This window comes from Ambystoma mexicanum, chromosome 9, assembly GCF_040938575.1.
Source record: "Ambystoma mexicanum isolate Mex_15411 chromosome 9, UKY_AmexF1_1, whole genome shotgun sequence".
Lineage (NCBI taxonomy): Eukaryota > Metazoa > Chordata > Amphibia > Caudata > Ambystomatidae > Ambystoma > Ambystoma mexicanum.
This window is the reverse complement of record NC_090931.1, coordinates 574720172-574745991: the sequence shown is the minus strand read 5'-3', so window position 1 is coordinate 574745991 and position 25820 is coordinate 574720172. Positions and strand designations below refer to the sequence as shown.

The 25820-nt window shown below is 45.8% G+C and overlaps 1 protein-coding gene across 1 annotated transcript in view; it reads right to left on the bottom strand.

Moving 5' to 3' along the window:
- Positions 1 to 25820, bottom strand: part of LOC138488293 (multidrug and toxin extrusion protein 1-like) — an 832142-nt gene that overhangs the window by 186673 nt on the left and 619649 nt on the right. Inside the window, exons 9-10 of the mRNA XM_069615176.1 lie at positions 3889 to 4002; positions 3731 to 3798 (exon numbers count right to left, since the gene is read on the bottom strand). Of these exons, the coding sequence (XP_069471277.1) occupies positions 3731 to 3798; positions 3889 to 4002 (182 nt within the window). The remainder of the gene's footprint in view (positions 1 to 3730; positions 3799 to 3888; positions 4003 to 25820) is intronic.

Genomic DNA, 25820 nt, shown 5'->3' with positions numbered 1-25820 from the left:
CAAATGACTTGGACACAGAACTGTCAGGTTCATTCAAATTTTCAAATACAAATGGTGTAAATTGCTACGCAAATGTAGCAATAAATATTCTATTCCAATTGCCACCAATTATTGACAACATTTACTTACACGGTACAGACCAATTGTGTTTGCAAACGTTAGTCATGCAACCAACAATCCTGACAACACTTACAGTGTTCATGGAATAAGGCAGGATTTGGACTACTGTGCCTGAATGGTCAAATTCACTATAAACTCACAAGAAGATCCACAAAAATGTCTAATGTACTTGCAACAAGTACTAGAAAACAAAATCATACCTATAAATGAAATCTTCCAGACTTCATACATGTGGAAACATACATGCACTCTTTGCAGGCATGTAGTACAAGAAGAAGTTCCTAATAAACGCTTTGTGTATATATCCATACCTAACTGTGAATCCATTCCATTTCAGCAACTTGTACAAAATGCAAACCATGGCAGATTAGGTACTACCTCCAATTCCGATAATCGTTCCACCTTACAAATACAGACACATAGTAAATATGTAATAGTAATGCTTTTACATTATAATGCAGATGGTACCAACAACAACTGCAAGCTGACTGGATTCACATATGGTCCAAGTATCACTTGGTAAGAAAACCTTCACAACAACAGATATAATCTACCACGCAGGAGCCACAACCAATGCAGGTCACTACACTACATATAGAAAAAAATAATTGTGGATGGTTCGAATGTAATGATAGTACCATTACTCTAAAGCAGAGATTCCCAGAAAATCTTGTAAACACTTACTTCTTAATCTTAAAACCAAAATGTAATAACTAATCTGTGTATGAAGATGAACAAAACTTGAACTTCAAAACTATGACCAGTTCGAATACGCCAACAGGTATCTAACTGCCCCAAGAATCTGCAACAAAGAAACACATAAATGAATACCACTAAAATTAAACAACAAATAAACAGTTAGAGTATGCCAACAGATATCTAATTGACCGAAAAATCTGCAACAAGCGAACAGATAGATGAAAACCACTAAAATTGAAAAAGAAAAACAAATAGAATACACCAACTACTATCTAATTGCAACAATACTACCACCACTTCCAAATGAAAAACCATACACCTATTCAATTCCTCCTATTGAAATCATGAAAGAAATATATTGTACCACAGCGTAGAAAGGTTTTTTTTTAATCCAGCATGGATCTTTTTCCCACAGACCCAATGATTTAATCAACAAACACAGGAACTGAGCAAATTGCACAGTACACTGGTTTGAACTATAGTACTTCTAAAGTACTAACTATGAGGGTCCACAAAATACAGAAATGTCTACCATGAAATGCAATACTCATTATAAACTACCTACACTAACATGTGATTTTTTCTTTTATCACATTGATTGAAAAAGAATGTGTGCTCCAACTGCCCATGTCATGAAAAAACTGCATACAACCACAAAAAGTCAAACAGTAAGTATATAATAATTGGACTCACAAACACCACAACATAACACACCCATTCAAGCAAACACCTGACCATAAACCACAATTCAAAATGTTTGCTTCCATGTGTATCTTATGCAGCAGCGCTTGTTGCCAAACACTAAAATCTTGACTGCATGGCCTGGCCAAAACTCTTCTTACAGCCTCAACAAAGGAAAGAGTAAGTATATAATAATTAAACTCACAAACAGTGCAACATAACACAGCATTTCAAATGAACACCTCACCAATAAATACAACCCAAAATGCCTAGTCTTCAGTACCAACAATCTGAACACAATCCAACAAACAAACACACATCATCTCACTATCCTATAAACACTATTACACTACTATCAATCAGTACTCACATTTTTGAAAACATATCCCCTAAGCAGCCCACATACCACAATCAAAATATTTGGTAGCATTGTAGAATTATGCTGCGGTGGTTGTGGCCAGGGCCTAGATTCTTGGGTGCATGGCCTAGGGCCTATGGCCTTCGGCCATGCACTCAAGACTCTAGGCCCTGGCCACAACCACTGCAGCATAACACACCCATTGAAACAAACACCTACCAAATAACCACAACCTTAAAACATAACACATCCACCACAAAACTATCCACTTCAATGAACATTCTAAAAAATAATTACAACCAATGTACACACTCTTCAATACATACCCTCTTCACCCAATGCTCTTCTAATGACCCGAAACCAACATCATACTAAACTAAAATAGCCAGTAGTGCGCCCAGTGTTTAGTATGTCCACGGACAACCGCATGACCGTGGACACCGCAAACACATCACGGCCTTCTCCCACCTAAACAAATGCAGCATTTGACCCATCTCTTACTCCCCCCACCCTCTCCAAGCACTCATACACACAAACACACTCCCCAAAATTGGATTTATGCTCACTTCCAGCGCATGTCTGCGCATCCAATATGGCGGGCGCATCGAAACAATTTGATGCACCTCACACCTCATCCCAGCCAATCAGACAACATGTTGCATGTCCGCAGACATGACGCAAGCCGATTAGCCAATCGTTGTCCTGTCCGCGGAACGGACATAGATATCACACATTTTTTTTCCTTACGTTTTGGTCATTTAAAAAAAACTACTGGACGGATTTACACCAAATTAACAAAAGCACGCTTTCGGGACGAAGTCGCCGCTCTTGCCACAAATTTGGTGAAAATCCTTCCAGTGGTTTCGGCTGTAGGCACAACAGAAATGTTTTCCCATTATGTCTATGGGAAAAAAAGAAATGTTGGGACCCCCCTATAACTTTGCCCCCCTTTGACCAAACCTCACCAAACTTTGCATAAAAATTCAAAGTGGGCCATATACTTGCAAAGTTTGGTGAGGATTCGTCCAGGGGGAGCAAAGTTATAAGCCACACAAAAAGTGCTCTTCCTATGGGTTTAGCAACTTAACCATAACTACATGGCCGCTACAGCAGGCCATGTAATATTTGAAAAGAGGTTTTGTTGTAATCTGCTTTGACATCAAGGCTATCCCTGTGATGCTACCCACAACCACAAACTCCCAAATGATAACAATGGGCCTCATTACGACCCAGGCACTAATGGGTTAACGGTGCCGTAAAAGGCTGCGGCGCCATTAACCTATTAGTGCCTAATTACGAGGTCCCTTTGCGGGACCCGACCTTAACGGCTGGTTTTACCTGCCGTTAAAGTAGGGACCCGCAAAGGGACCTTGGTGCTAAGTACGGTTCCGCAATTTGCGGCACCGTACTTAGCGCCTTCCCCATTCCCATTGAGCCCTATGGGGCAAAAATGGGAATGGGGAAGGGCCATGGAGGAAGGGGAATTACCACCCCGCCAACCTTGTAATGGGGTGGTAATTCCCCCTTTCTCCATGGCGGAGTCAGTAACTTACCGGCATGGACCATGGTGCGAACAGCACCATGGTCTTCCGCCAGGGTCGTAATGAGGCCCAAATTTTGTATTGTATGGATGTGTTGCTGCATACCTGTCTTTTAATGCTCTAAATGTTAGCTGCTATTATGCAGCTAAAAGGTAATTGTTTTATTATCCTCACAAAGAATGTACGAATAGGAAAGTCACATGGAATTCAAACCTGCGAATTTAACATTGCACGCATAGATCCGCAGCAGCTCACTGAGCTACATCAGCATGCTTCCACAAGACATCTTGAATCATGATTGCTAATAATTTCGGCGCGTGTAAAGACTCACCATGTAGACGACCGTGGCTACTTCATAAAGTATAGATTGAGCACCAAGCTCCACCATCCCGATCACACCTAGAAGTGGGAAACACACACATTTGTATCTATATCAAAGCCCAATAAATTAAATGTTTTGACTCCAAGTAATCTAAGCTTAGCACTGACCTGCCAGGAAGCTTCCGATTTCATAGGACCACCACTCAATACACAGCATTAGCATACTGGGGATAGCTAAGTTGATAAATGAGTCCCATTCTTGGAAGCACTCCGTGGTCCACCCTGAGGAACAGAAGAGACAGTTTATTCAAGATGCAGAACTGAATCTGTTAAATTCAACCCCCCTGCCTGCCCGCTCCTCCTCCTTAGGGACTACTATCCCTGCAAGTAGTTCTTCTGACAGAAAGTTAGTAGATGGACCCATAATCACTGTCTACATGTTTCAAGGAAAGGAAATGCCTCTGCAGTTGTGGCCTAGATTGACTTTTTCACTGCGATAGCAACCCCTTATGGGTAAGTTGACTTTTCCATAGGAAGAGCACTGTTTGGGCAGTTTATAACTTTGGTGCCATTTGACAAATCTGTACAAAACCTTGCAATAAAGTATAGATCAGACTCTGGAATGCTTGGTGCAGTGTTGTCAAGGTGTGGAGCGGGGGAGAAAACATTTTAAAACACAACATTACATTTGTCTTACACATGAAGAAACCTCTGGGGAGGTAAAGGGAGGTGAGTAGAGGCGCAGGTCTTGAAAAGGCCAAAAGACAGGTGTTTTTTCAATCCAAACACCTCAGATGTTTGGGGGCATTGCTGAAACGTACGAACTTGACAAATATTCAAGGACATTCATGCACATGTATACATTACAGAGAGTGCGGTAGTGACCTTGTAGTTAAGGTTATATTAACCCGCCTCAGACACTTCAGCCATAACTTGTATCCCCAGCATGTGTTGCTCAAAGTGACATATGCCAATGTCGTGGCAAAATATATGCTAAAGGAACTTTATAGCGGTTTCATATATTTTAAAGAGGAATTTGAATAACGTAATACAATGCTGGTACAAAAACAAAACATCTTTGGTTATGAAAAGTGTTGAAATTCACTGAAAAATGTTTATTAAATGTGCGTTATGGTTATATTGCCTTGCCCACTTTCTACTGTAGATTGGTTGCCGGGGCTTGCAATATGGCTGAAGCACATGGCCCAGGGATTGTGGCCACTGGCAATGGCTGCAAGCCATGGACAATGGCTTCCGATGCCATTATGGGGGTATAGTAGACATTGGACCAGGCTGAAGGATGGGTCCAGTGGATAAAGAGGGTGGTTTGGTGTTGCTGGGGTCACGGTTGAGCCTCATGGCCTAGGTAATTGAACCATGATAAGCATCCCCAACATGTGCTGCTCAAAGGGTCACACCTCAGTATGCGCTGCAAACAATCTAACTGTTTCAAATATGTTGAAAGTGGTATTATTCATAACTTACATACAGTGCTGGAACATCATGTAACATCTTCAGTTATACAAACTGTTGAAATTCAGTGAAAAAGCTTTGTTAAAGGAATGTTATGATTAAGTTGCGCCAATCAATAAAACAGATCGATGATGTCATTTGTGATGTCCTGGGTGTCTGAGCTGTGCATGGTGAGGGCGCTAGTTATGGTTGCAAAACGTCCCTTCAACAAGTTTTTTCTCTAGATAGATATATATGTATATATATATATATACATCTATATATATTTAAGGGTCTGTGGTAGCGACCCTGTAGTTAGGTTACATTGTTCCACCCATAAGAAGGGCATTTTTTTGGGCATCTTATAACTCTGATGCCCTTTGACGAATCCTCCCGAAACCTTGCAAATAAAGTATACAGCCAATCCTGAATTATTTGGCGAGGTTCACTGCAGTTTTGTCCAAGGAGCAAAGTTATAGGGGGGGGCCTAGAACCTGTGAAATGTGGAATGGAAAAAGGTTTTGCACGTGGCTACAGCCCAAACCACTGGACGGATTTGCACCAAACATTCATTGGGAGCAATGGCCCGGTCCTGAAGCGTGCTTTTGCAAATTTGGTGCTAATCCATTTTTTTAAATGCCCGATATGTAGGTAGAAAAAATGAGTGATAGCTCTGTCCAATCCGCTGACTCACTTCCTGGTTAGGTGTCTGCGCATGCCTCTGAGACTATCAGGGGTCCGCGTAACGTTCACAGACATCATACTCGCCTAATTATTGGTGAATTAAAAATGTGAGGTGCGTAACATTTTTTATAACAGATGCCATGTTGGATTTGTGAACTGCGACCATAGTCTGCGAACATCCCAGTAAAACATATTCAAAAAGACAACATTACACTTGTCAAACAAATTCAACTATCTCTGGGGAGGTCAGTGGTTATGAGGATGGGATGGGGAATGGTTTTTCTTCTGTAATGTCTGCGAACATCTCAGATGTTTGGGGACATTGTTGTAATGTTCGCGAACTTGACAAATATTCAAGGACATCAATGCATATATGTGCATTACATGGTCGGTGAAGAGCAGTTATTAGATGGCTTACAGCTTTGGTGCAGTCCAACAAAACTACACAAAAAGGAAATGCAGGCCCAACATTCAATGTTGTTGCAATGTGGGGTGCTGTTTTGTCGAGGGGGGCAGAATTAGAGGGGGGTACACCATTTTTGAAATCGGGATGGGCTTGAATGGGAAGAAAAATGTGCTCGCAGCTACAGCCCAATCCTGGACGAATTTGCTGAAAACATGTACGAGAAGCATTTGCAAGCATTGGCAAGGGCCTGGAAGCATGCTTTTGCAAATCTGTCCAGTATTTTATTTTTTGAAAAGTTTCAAAATGTAGGTACAAAAAATAGTGATATAACTTTGGGGCCTGAGGCAAAGCCTGTGGCCAGATTGCCCCTCCCCGGACAATCGGTCACTGCCCATGGCCACCAGGACCTGGCTATGGGGTTATAGTGGGCAGTGGGCCAAGCCCCCGGCAACGACAGGTGCACAAAATAGTGATATATCTTTGGTGCCTGAAGCAAAATCTGCGGCCACTGTCTGTGGCCACCAGGGAACGGCTATGGGGTTAAAGTGGGCATGGTTATCCGGGACCATCTATGTGGTTAAAGGGGGTAGTGAGCATGGTCTCTGGAGAGGAGAGTTCCACAAAAAGCGTTATAACCTTGGTGCCTGAGGCATAGCCTATGGTGATGGTCAGTGGCCAGATTGTCTGGGGCATGGCCATGACCACTAGGGTCCATCAATGGGGTTAAAGTGGGCATGGCCACGATGGACTGGCTATGTGGTAACATGTTCGAAATCAGGATAGGCTTGAATGGGAAGAAAAATTCTGCTTGCTATTACAGCCCAAAGTGCTAGACGATTTGTAGAAAACGTGCGTGAGGAGCATCAGCAAGGACCTGAAAGCATACTTTTATAAATCTGTCCTGTGTCTTAATTTTCCAAAGTGTCAAAATGTAGGCACAAAAAATAGTGATACAACTTTGGTGCCTGGGCAGTGGGTCTGGCCCCCGGAAAGAACTAATATCTACTCTGATTTGCTTATTGGGGCCTGCAGCATGCATGCACACTGGCCATGACTACAAGTCATGAACACTGACCATTCGTCACATTATGGGGCTATAGTGGAAACTGGACAAGGATATAGGCTTGGTGCAGTGTAGACCTAAGGTGGTTTGGTGGGGCCAGGGTCATGGTCGAGCCTAATGCCCAAGGAAATTCAACCATGACATGCAGCCCCAGCATGCACTGCTGAAAATGACACACATCAATAAGAGCTGCAAAAATGCATTTGTCAAAGGAGGTTTATAGTCCTTTCATATATGCTAAAAAAGGTATTATTAATAACTTATATACAGTGCTGTAATATAAAACAGGTTGACTTATAAAAACCATTGAAATTCAGTGAAAGAACTTTGTTGAAGGGACGTTATGGTTCAGTTGCACTAATAAAAACCTATGAAATTCACTGAAAAATATTTGTTAAAGGGATAATATGGTTAAGTTACACTAATAAAAACCTGTGATATTCACTGAAAAAACGTTGTTAAAGGGATGCTATGGTTAAGTTGCACTGATAAACATCTATGTAATTCATTGAAAAAACGTTTTTAAAAGGGACGATATGATGGCAAAGTAAAATACAAAAACCAACAAAATGTGTCAGTTATAACAAGCTATGCACCCCTAACTTGCACCACCACCATGCATTACTAAGACTAACACCCAGGACAACAACAATGGCATCACAAATAGCATCAACAACAGCAAAGAAAAGGCACCAGGTTGCCTTAAAATGGCACCTAAACCCATTCCGACAACTGTTATGTCCTGCTTGCAGGAAAAACCATTATCATCTGCTAAAAACTACAAATCACAGGCATGCTTTGAACCCAGAACTACAGTGTGGCGGCCTCTTGGTGACATCACAACGCTGACCTCACGGCTAATGCACGGGGCTTGTACTTGAGGAATCACAGTAAGACGACCCATCTCTTTGACTCCAAGGACCAAGGTACACGCAAGGGCCCACAACCCACTGGACTTCATCCCAGCCCCTCAGCGATCAAAGCTAAGTACAGAGAGAGATTGGGGACATCAGAGGGGCGCATCAGAGTGTGCGAGACACCCGCAAGACCCCATGAGCGGCCACGCCATGCAACACTCATTCTGGCCCCTCGCTTGACAAAGCTAAATACGCGAGGGGAACATGCATTGAGCGCCGTATTAGACTAGACTGGGGAACCACCCTTTGGCAACATGGAAAGACGTCTGTGTGGACACTGCATGAAGCATGCAATCCAGTGATCCGTTGAGCCGCGCTCACGAGAGTGCACTGAATGATATAAAGACCATAGAACAGATGCAGAACGGCATACTTACTTGATCACTGAGAACGTGTTGGCGCATTCCTAATCCTTAGCTTTATTGCTGCACCGTGTTGTGACACAACCGGTCGGTGGGGGCACCTGAAGGCCTTGCATACGGACACACAGCCAAGTGGACGCTTCGTTTCCCTTGTTTTGTACATTTAACTAATGTGATGTAATGCTATATAGTGTTTTGTACCTACATGCTGAAGTAAGCATGTATCTATGTTATCATCTATAGTGCCTCAAAGAGATTGTACATTGGGCTGCACTGCAATGACGTGTGCATGTTCAGTGTGAATTACACAATTGGTTGAGTGTGAATGACACCACTGGTGCAATAAAACAAAGGCTGAGGAGCGTGTCTTTTCCCTAACACCCCATACCCATCCACTACATTTATTATTATTATTATTATTATTATTATTATTATTATTATTATTATTATTATTATTATTATTATTATTATTAAGTGCGGACCTAGCTTAGCAACAGAGTGCTTTACAGAGGTATACAACAATACAGATACACAATGGGGCGCTTTACAGAGGTATACAACAGTACAGATGCATAACGGAGCGTTTTTCAGAGGTAACAACAGAACAGACATACAGCGGGGGGTAGGATTCAGAGGGGCAGGCACAGAGGAGGGGTACAGCTGTACAAGGTGGCAGAGAGGAGAGGGGTGGGTAGTGTCTAGTGAGTCAGGTGGCGTGGGGGGCAGTGTGAGGGCCTAGGTGTTGAGGTGTAGAGACTCCTTGAAGAGGTGGGTCTTGAGTACTTTTCTGAATTGTAGGAGCATGGGGGCGAGTATGATGCTGACCGGATAGAGTTTCATAGTCTTTGTTACGTTGGCGGGGAAAGCCAGGGGCCCCAGCCGGCATTCACACGTGCGCTCACACACTCGCACAATGAGCCACGCCGGAGACGTGTGCTTTGCTCGGGTCCCCGTCGCCAACTGCCGGAGGACCGTCTTTATTCTCAACTGCGCATGCGCGAGCCTCGATCCCGCTCGTGCATGCATACATTAGCGTATTCACTACGCAACATCCCTCCCTTTTCCCTTGAACAATAAACATTACCAAACATTAGAATCAACAGTGATCTATTCAAATTGCAACTGACAGTTTTTCACTGGTTATGAGGCAGGATCCATAATAAAGTCTTGGAACCTCTGCGGCGGCTTGCACCCCGCCCGGCTCGGGTACCTGTGTGTCTCAGCATTGGACGCCTCTGGTGTCCCCGGAGTCTCTAGCGGTCCATCGCTTCCCTGTGGCACTTCTGTGTCCTGATCTGGGCCTTGCGTGACGACTTCTTCCAAGTCCGCAGCTCCTATGCGCTTGAAGAACGATAGGTTCCTGGTGACTGTCCCTCGTGCATTGCGGGCGGTGACCATAGACCCCTTGAAGTGTGTCACTCCCAGTGGTTGTGTTTCATATGGCATCGACAGCTTCCCTTCCGATCTCCGATTCCGCACCAGCACTATGTCTCCCACTGCAATCTCTTTCCCCGGTAATCCTCGCCGGATTGTCTCTCTCTCGTTCTGAGTGGGTCTCTCCGTTCGCACCTGGTTGTTGTCGATCTCTCCCAGACTTCGACCATCAACTTCAGGTAACAGTCCTCTTGGTACCCGTTTGAAAAGGGCCTCCGCCGGTGCGACCCCCGTGGATTGGTGCGGGGTCGTGGGCTATTCTCGGAGGAAGTCAAACAGGTTGCGCCGGAGGTCTTCCCCCCCATTCAGCGATATGCGGAACACTTTGTTGAGCGTTTGCATGAAGCGTTCTACTTCTCCGTTCGCTCTTGGCCAGAGGGGGGTGAGTTTACAATGTTTTATTCCCCTTTCCTCACAATAGCGAGCAAATTGCTGTCCTTTGAACGGTGCTCCATTGTCCGAGCATGTCTCCAGGGGAAAACCATGTGTGGCGAACATCTTCTACATGGCTAGGATGGTGTGGTTGCTGGCCGTGGAGTCAACCAACTCTACCTCCGGATAGCGCGACCACTGGTCTGTCACCACCAAGAAGTGTGTTCCTCGGCCTGTGGACCCGAAGTCAGCATGCACCGTCCCCCATGGGCTGTCACTCCTCTCCATGGCCTGAATGGGCGGCCCCCTCTCCGCGGGACTCGCTGCCTGGCAGGGGATGCAAGCTCTCACAAATTCTTTGACCCTGCTTTCCAGATCAGGAAACCAGACTTTCAATCCAAGACGTGCTTTCCTTTTAGCCATCCCCTGGTGACCTTTGTGGGCGAGCTTCAGGACTTTGTCCACCAGCGTTCTTGGAATCACGATCTGGAGGCCTCTCAGCAGGAGACCGTCCTCTGCTACCGACAGCTCATGGCATGCCTTCCAGAGTGCTTGCAGGTCTTTTTGCGCCCCCACGTTCCTGCGGGAGTTGTTCGGGAGGACTTCACGCCACTCCCCACTGGCCACTGCTTCCTTAATTTTCAGGAATGCTTCATCTGTGTTGGATTCGTCCGCGATCTCTTGGCGCGCTAGGGCAACAGGCAATGCCGATTCCACCACTAGGTGTATCGCCTCCATACAGTCTGCCACCTCCTGTGAGTCCCTGGGTCGTCCGGTACCCGGGTGACGGGATAAATAGTCCGCTGGGTTGTGTGTCCCTGGGTTGTAGAGCAGCCTGACCCCGTATTCCATGAGCGAGAGCATCCATCTTTCTATGCGAGGTGGTTGTTTGGAGCAGGTGCCTGACAAAATCGGATGAGAGGCTTGTGATCTGTTACAAAGACAACTGGCTTCCCTAGAATGTAGATCCGGAAGTGTTTGCACCCCCCACAATATGGCCAGGGCCTCACGTTCGATCTGTGAGTATCTCCTCTCTGTCTCGGTGAGGGCTTTGCTAGCGTAGGCGATGGGTCGCATGGTCCCCTGATGGTCTGCCTGCATGAGGACTGCTCCCAGCCACACTGGGCTGGCATCGACCACGATCTCTGACTCGCGGTCCGGGTTGAAATAGGCCATGGTCTCTTGTCCCGATAGGGCATTCTTGATGGCTGTGAACGCCCTCTGTTCTTTCCCTGTCCAGGTCCATGCTACGTCGTTTCTGGTAAGTGCTCTCAGGGGTTCAGACAAGGATGCTAGGTCACAAATAAACCGTCCACAATAGGTGACCATCCCCAGGAAGCTTCAGATTTCTGCTGGGGACGCTGGGATGCTGCTTCTTGAATATCTTTCACCTTCTCGGGATCTGGGGAGATGCCCCCAGCGTGGAATATGAAGCCGAAAAATTCCAGCCTGTCCTTCAAAAACTCACACTTTTCCTTGTGCAGGGTCAGACCGAGGCTGCAAAGTCTTTCGGGGTGTTTTCTAGGCACTTTAGATGTTCAGCCTCCGATCGTGCAAAGACTAGGATATTGTCCGACATATTTATTACTCCTTTGAGTCCCGACAGGGCCCCCCTGAAGGCATTTTGGAAGACCTCTGCTGCGGACGAGACCCCGAAGCTGAGCCTTTTGTACTGGTATAGCCCCTCGTGAGTCGTAAAGGTGGTAATATATCTGGACTCGGGTTGGAGCTCCAACTGGTGGTAGCCAGATCTCAGGTCCAGTTTTGAGAAGACTTTTGCTCCCTGAAGTTCACCAACAATATCATCTAAGGTGGGCGTAAGGTGGCGTTTTCTCTTGATTGCTACATTGGGCAGCCTCATATCCACACAGATGTGTACTGCGCCCGGCTGTTTGGGCTTTGGGACCACTACAATTGGGGAGACCCAAGGGGTAGGTCCTTCCACTCTTTCAATAATATCTAAGTCGACCAGTGACTGTAGCTCTTTTTCCACCTGTGCCCGCAGATGGAACAGGATGGGCGATGTTTGAGCGCTGTCTGTCTCATCGACCTGTCAATGTGCAACCGTATGGGGTCGGCCTTTATTTTCCCAATGCCGTTGAAAATCATCTCAAAGCATTGTAACAGACGTTCCAGATCAGCATGATACACCGCCAAAGTGAAGTGCACAATGTTCAGTGCTTCTGATGCAGCACAACTTAAAAGGGAATGTGGGCTTACGCTGGTGACGAAGAATCTTGCTTTTATTTTGTTCTGTCCATGAGATACTGGAGCCACGAACACTCCTTGGATGGGAAGGGGTGCGTCTCCTCCAAATGCGTATATCCGTGCTGTGGATTCTGTCAAGCCTGGCGGGCCTGGGAGTGCATTGTAGTGTTCGGCTGCTAGCACGCAGACACACGCCCCAGTGTCTATGAGGACTGGAGTAGGAACTTCTCCGATGAGTACTGTACATGTTGTTTGTCGACTTCTGCCAGGGCCCTTGACAATGCTTGAAATGAAGAAAATCTCTTCTTCATCCTCTTCCTCTTCTGCGATGTTGAGGTCTTGCATGCCCTGTTCGACCGCCGACACACCCCTCACTCTCCGAGCGTTGCTTCTGCCAACCCTCTCTGCCCTCTCGAGGCTGCTACTGGTGTCGTTTCCCTGCACACCCTAGCATAGTGTCCTGGTGTGCCACACCGGCCACAGACTCTCGATTTGGCCGGGCACTCACCCATGTGGGGCAGGTCATACCCACAGTAGGAGCACGATGGAGCTGTGCTTGGTGCTGCGGGGCCGTCTCCACTCCTTGGTGTCCATCCCTGGACCAGAACGTCCGATCGCAAACGCCTCCTCCTCCTTTCTGGAGTGTGTGGCTGCATCCATCTTCGCCCCCCTGGTCTCAGCCAGTTCGTAGCCTCTCCCCGTGTCCAAAATCTGCTGTAGCGTCACCCCTGGTTCTCTCAGGACTTGTCTCCTCAGTTTCCCCGAACTGCACCCTTGCAGCAGCTGGTTATGAACCATTTCTTCTTCGTTCACCTACCTGCAGGAGCTTGCTAGGTGCCTTAGCCGTGCACAAAACTGGCCTAGCGATTCTTCTTCCAGTTGTTTTTCGGCGCCCATGACAAACCTGTCGAAGTCTACGTTTGCCATGGGAAGAAAATGGTCTCGGAGTGTTTGTTTCACTGCGTCATATGTGACTACTGGGATGTTGAGGGAGTCATATATTCTGTGAACTTCCGTCCCTGCTGAGTATACCATGATGGCAATCATCGCCTCATCCTCTGTCTCCCCCGAGGCTCTGAAAAACATTTCCAGTTTTTTGATCCATAGGAGCCATTTCCGTCCTAATTTGGACGGAGGGCCTGTGGTATCAAATTCGGGCATGGGAGCCAGAGTACTGTGCATCCTGCATGGGACTGGGGCAACAGCACCCTCCTGCTCTCCCTCCTCACCCATGGTGATGTGTGGTACTCACAGGTGGATGTAGTTTCTCGTGGGTGTCGAGGTGGTCTGGTCAGGTAGGCCCACTCGTGACAAAATGTCCTCTTCCTCCTCACCTTCACTACTACTATTCCTTTTTCTTGATGCCACAGCCCTGCGGCAGCTAGGGCTGTGGAGGTTCCAAAAATTCGATGAAATGCAGCTGGCGCACGAGCACCCTCACGGGCCGCAACCCCTGCAATCTGCGTGTGAAGCAAAATGGCCGCCGGCCGCGCGCGTGGATCCGTGCCGACACGGAGCGATGTTCTTTCCCTCCGACACTGTCGGAGCGGAGAGCTGCTCCGGAGTCGTCCTCGTCGCCAATGTTACATTGGCGGGGGTAAACCAGGGGCCCCCGCCGGTATTCACATGTGCGCTCACACACTCGCACAATGAGCCACGCCGGAGACGTGTGCTTTGCTCGGGTCCCAGGTGCCAACTGCCAGAGGACCGTCTTTATTCTCAACTGCGCATGCGCGAGCCTCGATCCCGCTCGCGCATGCGTACATTAGCGTATTCACTACGCAACAGTCTTGGGGCAGAGGCAGGGAAGGCTTGTTTTCTGGTCCATTCCTTTTTGCAGCAGCGGATTTCAAGTCTGTATGTTTCCTCCCTTCCGGTGGTCGTGCTGTCCTCCAGAGATGCCGAGATTTTCCTCAAGGTAGCTGGGTTACTTGAGGGCGACTGCCTTCTTCATGATGCAGCAAGACTTGAAGGTGATTTGTGTGTGCAGTGGAAACCAGTGAAGGTCGATGAGGGCCAGGGTGATGGGTTATATTTGCGTAGACGCTTGATGAGGCATGCGGCCGCATGTATGACACTTCTGAGGGGCACAATGGTTGGATGACAGGAGGTCTTTCGAGAAGAGCATTGCCCCCATCCAGGTTGTATTGGACCAGTGCTTGAACGGTGGATCTAAAGCTGTCCGAAGGGAGCAAGGGCTTGACTTTCTGCAGGAGGGAGAGCTGATACCAAGCTGTCTGAGTTTTCTTAGCTATGTGTGTCTTGAAGAAGATTTGATTGTAGATGTGGACCCAGAAGGACTTGGCGCAGGAGGTGAGCTTGGGTGTGAAGCCCTCAGGGTTCCTAGTTGATAGCCAGGTCTGTATGCATGTTCAGTCTTGTTGGTGAGGAGTAGGAATTTGATTTTGGAGGGGTTTAGATTCAAGTATGCACTAGACATCTAAGACTTTATCATCGAGAGGTAGGTTTTGAGTCTGTGGATCTCCTTGATTGAGTTGATTTTGAGGTATAGCTGTGTGTCATTGGCACATTGGTGGATGTGGATGTTGTGTGTGGCTAGGAGGGCTCCCAGCGGTTCCATGTATTGATTGAAGATCACTGGGGAGAGGATGGAACCCTGCGGGACTCCACAGGAGATCAGTGCCATTGGCGATCTAGAGCAGTCCATCTGAACCAACTGCTTGCGGTTGACGAGGTAGGACTTCTACCAGCATAGGACAAGGTTGCTGATGCCCATGGACCAATGTAGGCTGTCCATGAGTGCCTGATGTTCTACTGCGTCAAAAGTGCCCGAGAGGTCTAGTAGAACCAGGAGGCGGGGGTGGCCGTCATCAAGGACATTGAGGGCGTCGTCGACCACCTGTATGATTGCCATCTCCTTGATGCATCTGGGTCTGAACCCAAATAGGTAGGTTTGGAGGAGATTGTTGGTGTCGATGTGTTGCTGCAGTTGCACAGTTACCGCGTTCTCCATGATCTTACCGAGGAAGGGAAGATGGGTGATGGGGCGACAGTTACCTAGATTGTCGGGATCTAGAGTGGGTTCCTTCAGTAGAGGGAGGATTTTTACTGTTTTTAGGGTCGATGGGATGGTGCCTTGAGTTAGGGAACTGTTGATTATCTCCAAGTAGGGAAGTAGAGCTTCTGCAGGAAGGGTCTTGAGGATGAATGCTAGGAGGATGCCGTCTGTATACGATGTGGCTTTGAGGGCATCTATGGTTTCTACCAGGTCATCTGTAGAGAGTTTTTTGAATGTTCTCCAGGGAGTGCAGATTTCACGAGGAGGAACATGAGCTGGGTCTGTGGATGCAGAACTGGTGTCTATGTCCTGGCGAATCTTGCTGATTGTGTCGATGAAGAAGGTGTTGGTCGAGTAGTGGGTAGACGCAGTGCTTTACCACTTAAAAGAGAGCTCTGTTTTCATTGTCAACTTCTGCTATGGTGTTCTGATAGTGGGAGACCTTGGCTGTGTTGATTAGTTGTCAGCGGGTTTGCTCAGAGTTCCTTGAAGAATGCCATGTCGGATGCGGTCCTGGAGCAGTGGCAGGTTTTCTCTTGTTTCCTGATACATGATCTTGCATGTATCAGGATGGTTTCAGTTTGCAGAAGCGTTGTTTCAGAGGTCTGTGTCGGTCGATGGAGGCTGAGAGGATGGCGTTGAGTGCTTCCAGTAGTGAGTCACAGTTCGGTTGGGAGTGTTCGGTCCATGTGAGGTGTAGGTTGGCGAGGTCTTCCATGAGGGCTTGCACTGAGAAGTTCCTGAAGGACCTGAAGGTTTGTATGATGGGTTTCTGCTGTGAGTGCTTGACTGGGTGGTGTGCAGGATGGTGAAAGGCACGGCCAGGTGGTCAGACCAGTCAAGTGGGAGAGGAGAGCTGTAGTGGCGGGAAGGCAGTGCAGTGATGATTATGTCAAGGATGTTACCTTTCTCATGCGTTGGGTCTTTCGTGTGCTGCGTAAGGCTGAGGGTGTCGAGAAGGCAGAGGAGAGCTTTGTTCATCGGTTTGGTGGCCTTGTGGTCTGGGAGGTTGAAGTCGCCTAGGAAGATGTTGTTGGCGTGCGTGAGGGACATGGTGGTGACCAGGTCGGTGAAGTCGCAGATGAAGGCGGTGTTGGGTTTGGGTAGTCTGTAAATGAGATAGATGGAAGGTGATTGTGTCGATCGGGGAGAGCGGGAAGTGGAAGGAGAGGACTTCGAAGGAGGCAATCTTTTTGACGTCAAGTCTGGTGCAGGGCCAGAAGGTCTTGTGGATATATGATATGATATGATAGTTTATTTATATAGCGTCTATTCACAATGTGTTTGAAAGCGCTTCAAGGCGAGGGAGGGAACAGGGGAAAATACAATGAAATTCTTACAGGCCATGAACATTAAGGATGTGAAATTAACTATTGTACTCGGCCTGACGACATTTCAGATAGTGCAAGAGCTAAGACATAGATAAGGAAGGGAGGGGGAGAGTGGGAAGGAAATGGAAACAGACAAGCGACTAAGCCTGACGCCATTTCTGGTAGGGCCGGAGAAAAACAAAACGTGAGGGAGAGGGATGCAGAAAGGGAGGGGTGGAACAAAACAAGCGACTATCGTACTAGGCCTGACAACATTTCAGATAGTGCTGGGGGGCGCGAAGGAAAACAAGTAAAGGGAGATGTGAGGAGACACACAAGTTTTCTATCATACTAGGTCCAGGAACAATTCTGAGTAAGTGCATAGAAGAAAGTAAGGGGAGGAGAGGGGAGATAGGAAAATGGAGAAAGGGAGAGGAGGAGAGAACAGAGAGTAAGCAGTCAAAAAGAGTGGAGAAGCAAGAGGGGAGAGTGAATACAATTGTATAAGTCAGTAGTAACACATAATGTTGCAATCCAGGATACAAGATGAAGATGGGAACAGAATGATTCAGGGCCACCATGAGTACAAGATACAAAGGAAGTCCAGCATGAGAGTTGAGAAAGGGTGACGCTCCATGAATCAATTAAGTCCATAAAAGTCAAATCCAGCATTGGCCACAAGACAGTGATGGTGAAACCAGAATGTATCACAACAGACTCCTGCAGAAGTAGGCTGCAGGGGGCGGGCGGAGCAGGGTAGAAGAATCAAGCAAAACAGGCAACATCTATGTATGAGAAGGGTGGGGGGCATAAGTGAACATCAGAGGGGGACCAGAGGGTGTGGGGATGGGATGACTGCGAGGCCTCTGCGTTTTCATCCAGTCTCTGTGTTGGATGCTGTAGCCGTCGGGGACAAGGACCTCTAGGATGTGGATGTAGGTGGTTGTCAGTCAGGTATTAGTGATGAAGATGGCATCAAGGTTGTGTGTAGTGATGAGGGTGGCGATATCTGCTGCATGGGTTATAGCTGAGCGGACGTTGGTGAGCATCACTTTCTGTGCTGTGGACATGAGGGGGTGCTGATGGATTTGAGGCTGGTGTGGGTGAGGTTGCTGCATTGCAGAGTCCATGCAATAGAGGAGGGGAGATGTAGTTGATGTTGGCATTTCCTGGTGATGGTGAGGATAGCCCGTGAGGATGAAGGGAGAATAAACATGGCAGAGTGTGCTTACCTGTTGTCTGAGCAGGGGTTTGGGCCCAGGATCCTCCCGATCCTGACAGGTCCAAACAGGAATTGTCCTTTTCTCCATCTGCTGTTCACTTCGGACACCCAGGTGAGCGATGCCCTTGGTCTAAGAGTTAAGAGCTTAAAGGAATAGGCAGGACTAACAAGGTGGGTGGGGCTTAGGCCACATGACCTAGATCTACTACTTCCCTATCCCTCTTTGCGGTTACCCTAATTCACCACATCTATCCAACCATTGATACCCTAACTCTCCTTCCCTGCTGGGGTTGCAGTGTCCTGTGTGTCTACCAGCCGCAGGCCCCGCAACCCCGGTTGAGGCAAGTGTTTTGTGCTGCTCCTGTGCCAAATTCACTGTGGGGCTCCTGTCAGTAACAATCCTGATGGAAAGTCCCTACAAGGGTTTCTGTTTAGAGTGTTGCTAGCCACATATGAAGGGTGATCGGGAAGCCTCTCATGAACTACTCCATGTGTCACAACATGTATCCAAAGCACCCGGACTAAACTTGATCCTAACTTCCCTATTGCGGATAACATCATCACTGTCCAAAAGAAAGTTAAGACCCTAGGAGTTGTCCTTGATGAAGAGCTATCCATGAAGTCCCATGTCTCTAGCATTAGGTCTAGCTGCGGACTGATTAACAAGCAAATAGGATATATTCGCCCATTTATCACGAAAAAAAACTGTGCTCTCCGGTCTTCAGCACCGATAAATTCTAGATTAGACTACTGTAATAGTCTTCTATCTGGTACCACAGCTACTAACGTTCAATCTTTGCAGGTGGCCCAGAATAATGCTGTGCGCACTATTTTCAACCAATCTCGTCGCACCCATATCACCACCTTTAGGAAGAAACTTCACTGGCTCCCAGTAAAACATTGTATTACACTGATGAATTTCTTTGATTTTTTAAAATTTTATTTTGATATATGATATGATATGATATGTTATTGATAACGCGCTTACTACCCAGAGGTTTCTAAGCGCTGACCCAGGGATCGAACCTGTGTTGCTCTATGTCGTCTTGCTTCCAAGGCGAGCACATTGCCCCTGAGCTATCCTCCCGAGACATTGCTATCCTCCATTGTAACCATAAACTGCCTTTAACAAAGTTTTATTCAATGAATATAGATATATATATATATATATATATTTTCAATGAAAAAACTTTATTAAAGGGACGTTATGGTTACAATGGTTACAAGTAAATCCGAAAAACCTCAGAAGTTCGCCAGTTATGGTAAGCTAAGCAACCATAACTCGCGCCACCACCGTGCACTGCTAAGACTAACACCCAGTACATCAAAGATGACATCACAAAATTCAGAAAACTACTAAAAACCTGACTCTTCAACAACTCGCAACCTGACGGAAATAACTGAAACATTAAAACCGAAAATGCAAAGAGAACCAGTGGATAGAACCCCTGACGACACAGATAACACCCAGAACCGACAGAGAGAGGGACCACCGGCAAAAATAAAAGAGACAATTCTATGACAAAGCCGACCACTAGCAACTACCTAATCCTGACAGACCAATAGCTAACCTGGCCAACAGAACAACAGGCACAACCGTCAACCTCACCCACTACCAAGCATCCCCCTGGCAAGACATGACTACATGAACCTTGTGTAAACCCCAACCCAACCCAATTGTCCATCCACACGATCTATCTCCTACCTCACGCTCGCAAGACAACCTTCCTCAAACTAACCCTCCATTTAAGCCAAACCCGTCACCCAAATGAGACCACTATCACCAAAGTAAGAATCCCACACCGAAGCTAGCAAGTAGAAGACGCAATGCCCTAAACTGACATACAGAATACCCTAGTAATACTCTTGGAGATGTACTGACCTTGTAATGGTTAACCCAAAAAATACAACACAATCATCTGAGACATAGCATGGCGATTCACTTGTGTCAATCCAAACATCGGGTTAAGGACTGAACTATACCACTTCACACTGAGCTAGTGGTATGGGCACAGGTCACAACAAGAAAGATCTGTGGGGACCAATTTACATCAGGCGCAGACTGGGATGCAGGGGCTGTCCTGAGTAAGAACAAAGATAGAATTGTAGAGACTAACACAACAAATAGACAGAGAGATGAGAGACAGCCTGGTCATGCTGAAACTAGATTACTGCAAGATAGAAATCTTGTCTAAATCTCAAAAGACACATACTAGGAGTGTACGCCTCTCCAGACAACAAAGCTAATAACCAACCCTACTAAAACCTCACACACCTCTCAAACCCTAACTAAACCCAACCATACCTCTTAAAAATCTGCACACACTTCACCACATCGCAACAACAAACACACCACACAGAGCCTTACACAACAGCACACGAAGGACTCCAACCAGATACCACACCAAAAAGCTCAGCGAACGATGTTAACCGAACTGAAGCCGCCAACAGCACATCACAGCTCCCTTTTTCTTTCTCCAAACTTTGTCCTACTAACACGCCCCACCCTAACCTACCCCCCTTTCTTCCAGATCCACCAGAGCGCTAGGGGACCACTACGGTGGTGATAGTGCGCGTTAAAAATGTTCTTTAACATTAACATAACTACAGGGCCTCTTACGTAGGCCCTGATATATATATATATATATATATATATATATATATATATATACACATATATACATATATATACATATATTAAAAGAACAGGCCATTTATGCATAACACTGTCAACCCAGGATAGACTGCTCTCAATGATGCAGACAACCACTTACACATTTCAACCTCATTAGTTATCAGTGCATGTAGTCTGAGATTCTTACAGTTAGAAGACTGGGGTATGTTTAGCAAACACCATCAATGTTATGGTGGGTTTAGCTGAAACAGCCCATATTACTCTCATATTTCCACATTTTAAGGGGAAGTTTTGTTATGCTTTTTTAAACACACCATAACACTGATGTTGTTTTTTATGAATAACATTACTTCCCTAGTAATGGTCTTTTAGTGCTTGTATCACTTTAAAGTCATTACCTTTGCATATTCCACCATCTAGTGGTTGGTCATGAGTATTTCAAGTTGATTTTTTCAAATGTTAAAGAAGGAGTCGACAGGGGGTTCTGGTCATAATATCCCTCTCCTATGCGTGTGTGCAGGTTTAACAAGGCCGACCAGTGCCTATGTCCTCAGATTATTTGTTTTCTCTAATTTTATCAGACAGAGTAGTTGTGTTAGTGGAAGAGCCCTGTGCTTTCTGCATTCGTGCACATGGAGGATATATGGGTGCCAGCAACTCTAATCAGATACAAGCACCAGAAAGACTATTACTGGGCAGGTAACTCTGTTTTCTGGGGCTATCGAATCGGTCACATTCTTTGCATAGACCAGTATTTGTGTGAGGTGGTGGGTTAGCTGGGTTAGCTGAAGGCATAGAACACAATAATTTTCTGTGGTATGCTAACCAGAATAGAGTGTAGTGCTTAATTGTGTCGCTGTCTTGAATAAATTCTCTGAAGTGTTTAGGATCTAACCCAAAGGAATTCTTGCATTCATTTTACACAAGGCAATCAGCAAGGCTTAAGGATTTTGACCTGGGATTCTTTCCTAGATGTATATATACGCCTAGAGTACAATCTTTGACGGAATGTGCCAGCCAATGATAAGTCTGATGAGATCCAACTCTTTACCATTAAAAACCTCAGAGAATGTATTCAAGACAGCAACACAATTAAGCAATATGCTCAATTCTGGTTAGCATACCACATGTGGAACATTCAGGCCTTGAGGGCGGCTAAGGTCGAAACACGTGTCGGCTGACTTTACATGAATAAAATCACCTACAGATGAACCATTGATATAATTGATCTATTTTTACATTAACTGGCTGTATAATTTCACACTAGGAGGGAAAGCGCGACTCGCCAATACCGTTCCTTTCTTTGCATCAATAACTAGATGCAAAGAAATATTTATTGCAAAAGTATTCTGTTTTTCAGTTAAAACATTATTACTCCATTTGGCAATGGGATTTATATTTTTACTCCCACAAAATTAATTTTTTTACTTTAAAAAATGGGGAGTAAAATACACTTCAAAGTCTTATCTGGAGCGCTGCTTGTACTCTTTCTTGTGAATGGAAGGCTAGTGCCATCTTTGTATTTAGCTGTGCCCTGAGAAATCCCTTGTCCTGGGATGGGATCAAGCTTGATTTTGTTTCGTCTATGGAGAAACCCAATTGATGAAGCTTGCTCTCTGCCTTTTCTTGTAGCACTATTTGAATAGCTTCCTATTATCAGCCAGTCGTCTAATTAGCAGTAAACCAGTATGCCTTCTGTGCAAATGCATGGCTACAACTAACAAAATACATATATAAGAAAGGCAGAAGAGATAATCTGGCCAATTATAGGCCCCTATCTCTGTTGGAGGCTGCTGGGAAAATATATGCATGCGTTCTACTTTCCACCTCTCTAGTTGGGCCAAGGAGACATCTCACACACCGGTTTTCCAGCCAGTTCTAAGCACAATAGACCAATAATTTAGGTTTAGGTAGTTTGTGCTTCAACAAAAATATGTCTCTTTAATAAACATGAATCTTTACACTGCCTTTATTGATTTGGAGGCAGCGTTTGGTGGGGACCCACAAAATAAATTATGGAAACTTCTTGCAGGGAATCCAGCTGGTGATACCACTGCACCCAATGGAGTGAGACAGGGTTGTGTACTGGCTAATCACAAGTTTAGAACAATTGGATACAGACGCACCCAGATTGGGACAAGGCAACATCATGCAATCTTGGTCTTGAGGACCCCGGCTGGCCTCAAGAAACAAGTGGCAGCATTTCACAAGGGATATAAAGAAAAGTGGCCTCATGATGAACATCAATAAAACTAAAGTAATGGTACTACATGCACTCCACAAAAAACTACCCAAACTACACCTCAGAATCGAGGGCCAAGCAATTGAGCAAGTCGATAGGTTTTCCTACTTGGGCACAAGATTCAAAAGCAATGGGAGGATAGAGAAATCCATCTTGAGCTTGGATAGAACAAGCAATGCCACTTGAAAATTGGCCTTAATACATGGTAATGGCGCTATATCGCTACCATTACAAATATATAACAAGCAGGATAGGTCCAGAGCTGTCCATGGAGCCGAAATCTGGGCATACACTACACTACAGAGACTGCTGGTACTGGAGATATTTAATAAAAAAAAAGATTAGTCAAGTCCCCAGTAGATCCTCTAATGCGGCTATACGCACAGAGTTAAGCCCAAATAACATTCTGGATGTGCTGGCCAACCGACTGATACTGCTTTGGGCTTCACCTGTTTTGTCAAAATGTAGAGAAGCATTAAGAGATCCATTATCCCAGATTGGTGGGACAAATATCCCCTGGTATATTCATGTAAACTCAGAACTAACCTCTAAGGGACAAATGCATATTTGGTCCAATACTGCACTAATTAATGGTCGAACCAAGAAACTAGTCCAGGGACTACTTGCAACAAAGATGAGGACCAAAGTAGAACTATATTTTGGGTCCTCAGCCCAAGCTCGAGAATACCAGCGCTTCAAACCGACACCTGAACTAGAAAAGTATCTGGATATTGTGACCCCACTGCTTGCACAATCTCTATACATGAGACACAGACTGGACACCTTACCCTTGGACACACAGCTACACAAACTCAAAGCTCATGGTGGAATCTGAACAATGTCCAGTCTGTACTGCAGAGAAAGAAAATGTTACACACTCTTTTTTCTCTATGCCCACACAATGATTATTATAGGAGATGCTATCTGAAAGCCATTTTGCCAAAATACAATATCAGAAACTTGCTTGATGCACTAACCATGTTTAAATAGACTGCAGATGAAATCATAGTGTTTGCTTTCTCAAAATAAATACATTGAGCATGACTCCTCAGAAGAAGCCAACTTTCAAATTGCACGCTATAAAGCATGGAGAATCCAGTGATTGCATACCTCTTATGAGGAACTTGCATAATATGATGAAAATGAAAGAATTATCTTAATCAAATGATTGAGATGTTGTTTTTATGGATCTGTGTTGTTTGACCGAAGTCAATAGATTTGTGGCAGAATTCACCGTAGTCGATTTTGCCGTAAATCTATTTGGCCTTTGGGAAAATAACCCAAATCCCTGTCTCACCAGCAGCCCTATACCAATCCCCTCTCCGTTACTTACCTTTTTCGCCTGCCTCCAGTGCCCCTGCTATACCCCAGCAGCATCAGTTCCGTCCCTCCAACACGGGTCACAGCTGGTGCTGCAGGGTCCCTTTTTCTTTTTTTTTCTTTCTTATTTTTTTTGTCCCCCGCATACAATGTCCTTATGTTCAGTATAATGAGCTTCAATTTGTTAGTAGTGGCCGAATTCAGACAAATCGCCCATACGGACAAGGTAAAAAACGATCAGATTCGGTAGTACTGTATTTATATTTGTTCTTTTTATCAGTGTTTTATGGATAAATCCAAAATAAACATTTTAAGAAGAAGAAAGTATGCATCTTTCATGTCCAGAGTCATCATGTAATCATCCTCCTATAGTAGAGGCATGACCTCTTGCAACACTACAATAGCAAGGTTGGCAAACAAGGACAGCGAGGCTCAGCGCAAAAGACCTGTGTTGTTGGGAGTGTTGTGGGAAGCGCAGCAGGTGAGTGTAAGTGTGGGGACTTGCCAAGTCTGCCACCAATGAGACAGAAGCAGGTTGTATTTACATACACACTGCGCGCACACACAAATGAAATTACTGAGGCTGTGCAGGGGAAAATCTGTATTTCTAACACAATGTGTGGTAAGCGACATAAACAGCGTCTCGGCTGGGACTGCTCGCAGTCACAGCCGAGACGCTGTTTCCATGCGATCACGCTTTCAATTGACCTTGCAACTGCAATTTAATTGGAGCCCACGATCCTTCTATTTTTATGTCGCTTACCACACACTTTGTGTTAGAAATACAGAATTTCCCCTGCACAGCCTCAGTAGAAGAGCAAGTCGCTCGAAGCACGTGTCAGGCTACCTTTTTTGGGAATTAAATATACACCAACTTTAATTTAGGGGCCGATTCATGGAACAAATGTGCACCGAAAATCCCAGCGCAAGCAGGCGCAAGGTGGCTCAAGCGTCAGAAAGCAAGCGCACGCGTGTATACCTGTCATGATCACCAGCCAGTTTCCAAATTTAGTCTATGGGTCCTTAGGTTTAACCTTGTTAAGGGTATCGAGAGGTCCTGCTGTTAAGTCAGATTTATACTGAAAGTAATGGAAGTTCATTTCCCTCAATGGCCGCCAGGTTGTGCCATTGAGAAAGCTAACATTACTAGTCTAGTCTTTGACCCATCTCTGTTATAAGTAGCCGTTTCCTGAGGGGATTCGCGCTTCGCGTTGCTGACTGCCCTGCAGTACGGACGCTTACCGCGGTCGTCACAGAATTCCAGTCACAGCATTTAGCCCCTCCTGTTTTAGTCCATTGCCTTTTCCTCAGTCTCCGAAGTCTTGCCCTTATCTGTTATTATTCTTCCCTCCCATGTATAGCACCCTGTCCCATTTACGGTTATTTTATTTTTCCTGTCACTCGCCCCTTGTCCCTCCTCAGAGGTCCTGACTGAAAATTGCTGTTCCTCACGC